Source organism: Phragmites australis, chromosome 7 (assembly GCF_958298935.1).
Source record: "Phragmites australis chromosome 7, lpPhrAust1.1, whole genome shotgun sequence".
NCBI classification, from domain to species: domain Eukaryota; kingdom Viridiplantae; phylum Streptophyta; class Magnoliopsida; order Poales; family Poaceae; genus Phragmites; species Phragmites australis.
The window spans coordinates 24,772,294-24,778,421 of NC_084927.1; the positions used below are offsets into that span (position 1 = coordinate 24,772,294).

Below are 6,128 nucleotides of genomic sequence, written 5' to 3' on the forward strand. Positions count from 1 at the left end.
GAAAGTCATATTGGTTCTGGTCCTAATTGTGTAGATCTCTCTGAATTTCAGCATGTTGTCTATAGACTTAGTAGAACCAATGAGAGAATCATAGTGGACGTGTGTAAGTGATTGATACGCTATTTTTAACTGGATCCTTAGCAACATGAGCTTAAGCTGAAAGCTGTGCTAAGCCGTGCTATTCAGGGTACTTCAGAGAGCTTATCCTGATTAATACAACATCTACTTGGAGGCATTACATAGATATAGCATGTGAACATGATCTTCCTTTTGTGCTGCTAGCTGAGGTGTACCAGAAGGATCCAACAAAAAAAACATTAGAGAAGCGGTAGCAGAAACAAGTCAGGCAGTGATGGATGAAGCACACCCGGCAACTATAAGGGACGAGCAAGACGTTAGGGATGTACAGGAGATGCAACCGAAGGATATAGTCGAAGAGGAGAGCACATCTCTAGTATAATTGAAGAGATAGAGGGAGGGTAGCCGAACCCAGTGGTTCCTCGAGGCTGCTCTCAGGTGGGAGACCCGGGTTCGATCCCCGGCTCCCACCCCCGGAGACGCTGTGCAGTTCCTGTGCAGCTGCATAGTGTGGGTCTCCACTTTGAAATTTTTTTTTGAAGAGATAGAGAGGGAGGATCAGGAGCTCGAGGAAGTCATTGCCAATGAGAATTCATTCGACAAGGAGGAACATACTCGTGTTCATGTAGAGTGATGAAATCAAGAATTTTTAAAATTAATGATCAATGAGGATCATCGGAAACCGTAGAAATATCATAAAAACAAAGTGTCCTTATATACTATGTACCATACTAAGGTGCTATGTACCCTGAGAGGGCAGCGCCATCCAACCTGTCGCGCCGTGCTCCGAGCCCAACACCAAGGTCGCGCACGCCTCGGACGCGTTCTACAACTACTACCAGCGCAACGGCAAGGCCAACGGGACCTGCGACTTCGGCGGCGCAGCTAGCATTGTCTACCACGAACCAGCTGGTGAGTTCTCCCGACTTCTGGCATATTTTTCACTCCAAATGGTCTTGTCGTTCACAAGAAACCATACCACAGCATATCCACAGAATAGTTCTTACCTGCCCAACCAAGCTCATTCATGGTATTTGGTATTCAGGAGCACTAAATAGTTCTTACCTGCCACAGCATATCCACAGAATTATTATTTCCTACCATTTTCCTGATGGTATGCTGATGAACTGGTTCTTTTAATAATTCGTGAAAATTGAGGTGAGATATCATGTATTGGATCGATTATAAATGACGATGTTTGCGTTGGCTTGAGTTTTAGGGTTTGATTATTGTTTTTTTTGTTCATCTCAGAGTTTGCTTCCATGCATTTATTATTTTTTCCTTAGATAGTTGGCCAATTAAACTTACGACAGTGAAATTTCTTTACGTAGTGCACTGAATGTTTTTTTCCAATGGGTCGAATCGCTGGGAAGAAATTGAGATATGTCGCATCCTGATTCACATTTTCTTTTAATCTCATTGGTCATTGTTTGTTGATGGTTTTAATAAAGATACGGTTAATTTTGAACTAACACTATTGTCACCTAAAGCGAGTAATTTCATTGATTTCTATAAATTAGGTATGTCTCTGCTTAAACGTGCCCTGATCATTGTTTTAACCAAAACTTCATTGCTAACCATGATTTTACAAGATAATTATTACCTGTTTCAGCTTACCCTTCAGGTTCCAGGCTACACACACATCAAAAATGTTTTCTTACTCGTCCCTTTGCCTTTGAATTCGTTATTTCCTTCAGAACCAGAAATGTACGGAAGAAACAAAATATCTCTCGTGGAGCCTGAGTCCACGAGATAGTATTGTCTCGGTGCCCATAGTGACTGTCTCCAGACAGATTCTAGGATAAACTGTCGCTTCCTCTGGTAGATACAATACATATTCGAGAGAGAGAGAAAAGGAGACAGGGATGCACACGCATCCGATCAGACCCAAGCGGCGCACGCAAAAGCCACAAGAAAGCACACTGTCCAGCCACAGAACTCATGCCGCGTACCGGCCCCCAAACCGACCTCGACCTGCCCGGACAAGGGGACAACGTTCGTGACCCACCTGCGCACCACCAACACCCGCTCGCGTCGCACCCAACATGTACGTGGTGCTTACAAGTAGCAACGCCCAAATCCGCGAAACCAAGCGGCATCCAACAGTCGCGCTCGCACGCAATGTCTGACTCCACGGCCGCTGCGGTGAATAACGCCGACGACGGCGCCGGCGAGGACGAGGTCGTCCACGACTTCGCGCCGCTCCTCCTCGTCTACAAGAGCGGGCGACTCGAGCGGCCCATCGACATGCCGCTCGTCCCGCCCGGCCGCGACGCCGCCACGGGCGTCGTGTCCAGGGACGTGACCCTCTCCCCCTCCTCATTCGTGCGCCTCTACCTCCCGCCCGCCGCCAGCGCGGGCAGGAGGCTCCCCGTGGTCGTCTACTTCCACGGCGGCGGCTTCGTGGTCGGGTCGGCCGCGTCGGGCGCGTACCACCGCTGCCTCAACGACCTCGCCGCCGCCTGCCCCGCCGTCGCCGTCTCCGTCGACTACCGCCTCGCGCCGGAGCACCCGCTCCCCGCCGCGTACGAGGACTCCCTCGCGGCCCTGAAGTGGGCGCTCTCCGCCGCGGACCCCTGGCTCGCCGCGCACGGCGACCCCGCCCGTGTGTTCCTGGCCGGGGACAGCGCGGGCGGCAATATCTGCCACCACCTCGCCATGCACACGGACATGCGGGACGTTGGCCTGAAGGGCATCGTGCTCATCCACCCGTGGTTCTGGGGCAAGGAGCCCATAGACGGGGAGCCCCGGAGCCCAGCGGAGCAGAAGGGCCTGTGGGAGTTCGTGTGCCCAGGCGCGGTTGACGGCGTGGACGACCCCCGGATGAACCCGACGGCGGCGGGCGCGCCGGGGCTGGAGAACCTGGCGTGCGGGAAGGTGATGGTGTGCGTGGCCGAGGGGGACGCTCTGCGGTGGCGCGGGATGGCGTACGCGGAGGCAGCGGCGCGGGCGAGGGGGCCCGACGATAGCTTGGAGCTGTTCGAGTCGGAGGGGGTGGCCCACGTGTTCTACCTGTTGGAGCCCGCACTGGAGAAGGCCAAGGAGCTGCTCCGCAGGATCGCGGCGTTCGTCAGTTCGGAGTGAGCGAGTGCGTGAGTGAGGAAGAAGAAGTGGACGTCGCGCGAATCACAAGTTTGTTTGCTCTGTTCAGTATCCCTTGAAGCTGTGCACGTTGTTGCAGAAGGGAGGTTATATAAGCAAATACTCATATAGACATTTTATTGGGGATTTTAAATCTCGCCTCAGTGTTCTAGAGACTCAATATCTGAATTTTGATGGTACAGATTCTGCCAAGATTTGTCCTTTAGGGATGGTAGGCATATTTACACTATTTAAAAAAATAACTAAAGGTTCTTGTTCTGCTCGTTGGACGTTTCGTTTCTGAAAATCCCATTCTCATGCTTCGCCTTTGGCTCACACGCCCACTTGTTCCAACGCGTTGTGCGTTATGCACATCGACCACCTCTCGCCCGCACATGGGCCGGCCTCACAATGGCTCGCATGCCCGCCTGGTCCAGCGCATTGCGTGTCATGCACGTTGGCCGTCTCTCGTAGCTTCTGGATGAGACTGCACATGGTCACATGGGAGGGCCTAAGTAGTATTTTGTCAGTGTCTTGTGTGGTTCCTTATCGTACAGTGGCTGGTAATTTATCTTTTTTTTTTTGGCTAAAAAACGATTTAGCTACTCCACAAAAGTTATAGACATATGACCCATACTCTCTTTACATGTGTTCCGCTTCCGGTATTTCTAGCGCCTGCGTTTCGCTCTGCTCCCCCGCGTGTGCCCACTTCCCGCGCCTGCGCTCCTGCGCACTGTCGTGTGCTCTTGCATGGACCCGCCTGCCACGCATGCTATGGCACCTGCTCCCGCATGGACCCGCCTATCGCGCGCGCTCCTGCCCGCACTCCCACGAGTCGCCGCGCTTGCTCCCGCACGGACCTACTTCCGTGCACGTTCGTGCGAAGCATGTGTACGTAATTAGTGAGTTAAAAAAAGTATGGGTTGAAGTCCTTTTAACACCGAATTTTTGTTTGCACCTCTCAGTAACAGTTAATTTATATTGGAATTACATGCCTTCATACAGGAGTTACAGTCATATTATTGGTGTAATTTTCAAGTAACATTAATTCATGTGAGATTCCCCTTCAGTATCACTATATTTTTTGTTATTAGTATCATCATATAAAAATCCAAGCCCTAGATCTTAGATTTTATGATGAGAAATTTTAGGTGAGATACACTCCTAAAATGCTTGAGTGATAGACGAGGTATAAATAATTAATAATCTTATATTTAATAGAAATACGATATATCCTTAGAACAGGTATCTACCATACATGTATTTTTAGCCTGACACTATAGGTTTCACAACCACTATGAGGTAGATAAGGTATGTGACGAAATTTTGGCAGTTCATCGTGTTCTACACGGAAATTGCCTTTGGATTATGAAGGAATGTTTCAGGTATTTAGAAGTAATACAGTTGGGGATGTTACACTCAGAAACTTTGAGTACGTTACATTTCATCAACCTGACTATATAATGAGGAGTACATCCAAAAAGAGGGGATTTCGAGCGAGATAGTCATGTTCCAAGCAAGAAGCCGGACAAACTATACATAGCAAGCCTAATTGGATAGGAGCATTAACAACCCATTAAAATTCACAACAAAGTCATACCACGACGAGATTCATCTGACAAGTGTCTCAGGACTTAGAGCACGAGAGAATTCATCGAGTTCCTTAGGATCAGATTCAGACACATCTGTATTATAATTCTCTTTTCCTAAGATTAGTTAAGGAGAAACATAACATGCGGCTATTATTCTAAGAAATATCTGAACCTGTATAAAATCTTACATCCTCTTCTCTGATATGCACAGTTGACAACTAAATATCCTCACTTTATATAAATATTTGTATAATCAACTTTACCAATTGTCTACAGTGACATATAGACACATTTGCATAACCATATTTGATTTACGGGCAATGCTAGTCGTCTGAAAACAACATTAGCTCATAAACAATATTTTCAGCCACACATCTGCAACGGCGGACGAGATTTCTTCTTGTTTCACTCACACACAGCTCACTGTTCTTGCTCTCTAGAGAAATAACATCACTCGCTCCCCGTGCACAGCACACCCTCCTCCCATCTTCAGTGGCTCGTCCTGTGCCTCGAGAAAATAAGGGAACTATTTGCTACCAATAGAGATTAAGAGACTTTTGCTCAGCCCCACATGCTAACCCAGTTTCCCCAAGCTGTCGTCGTGCCTCCTCCACCTTGGCATCGCCTAACTGGCAGTCCTCCGCCCACATAACCGCCAACGTCCTCGCTGCCTCGCCGCCCTGCCCTGCCCTGCGTCCTCCTCTTTCGTGCTGGCCGTCTTGCCTCCCACCAAGCTCCCTCTCAGCCCGGCAACAATGGAAGCCAACCCCTTCCGATCGCAAAGCTCGCCGACAGCGTGAAAATGGTGTTGACTGAAATCAATAGCGATTTCAGTCGACTGAAATCTGGGATCTAGGAAGCGCGTTGATTTTAGTTACGACTGTGTCCTTGTGAACGGATCAGAATCGATCGACTGACAAGCTTCCAACAGGTGGCCACCTCTGTCCAGTTAAATTACCGTCACCGCTTTGGGTGGGTCAAGACAGAACAGATGTTGCATTTCCCAAAAGATGTCAGGGCAGAACCGCTATGTGGAGTTGCATTTCCGAACAGATGTAGCATGTTGAACGATCATCAACAACCTCTCCAGTAGTTCGTCATAAGCAGATGGACCGTTCGGGCGGTTGGCGTACACACGCAGAACAACGCATCCCACCCCGCGCAGCCCAACAACACCCACTCACGTAAGCGCACAGCTATACATGGAACCCATTTGTACAATTTGTTTACAACCGAGACAAGACAAAATTGCTTATGGCTTAAATTACTTGGTGATAGCTCGAATGAAAAGGGTTAAAAACTACCCGTTGTAATGTTATAAACAAAATTGCTTATGGCTTAAATTACTTGGTGATAGCTCGAATGAAAAGGGTTCAA

The 6,128-nt window shown here is 48.8% G+C and overlaps 1 protein-coding gene across 1 annotated transcript; it reads left to right on the plus strand.

The window, feature by feature from the left end:
• The first annotated feature begins 1,904 nt into the window (after positions 1 to 1,904).
• LOC133924320 (probable carboxylesterase 13) lies at positions 1,905 to 3,363 on the plus strand. The gene has a single exon (XM_062369801.1). The coding sequence runs from the start codon at positions 2,020 to 2,022 to the stop codon at positions 3,160 to 3,162; it is 1,143 nt and encodes a 380-aa protein (XP_062225785.1). The 5' UTR covers positions 1,905 to 2,019; the 3' UTR covers positions 3,163 to 3,363.
• Positions 3,364 to 6,128: the final 2,765 nt, after the last annotated feature.

Coding starts and splice junctions, on each gene's coding strand:
- LOC133924320 (XM_062369801.1), top strand. CDS start 2,020: ATGCCGCGTACCGGCCCCCAAACCGACCTCGACCTGCCCGGACAAGGG.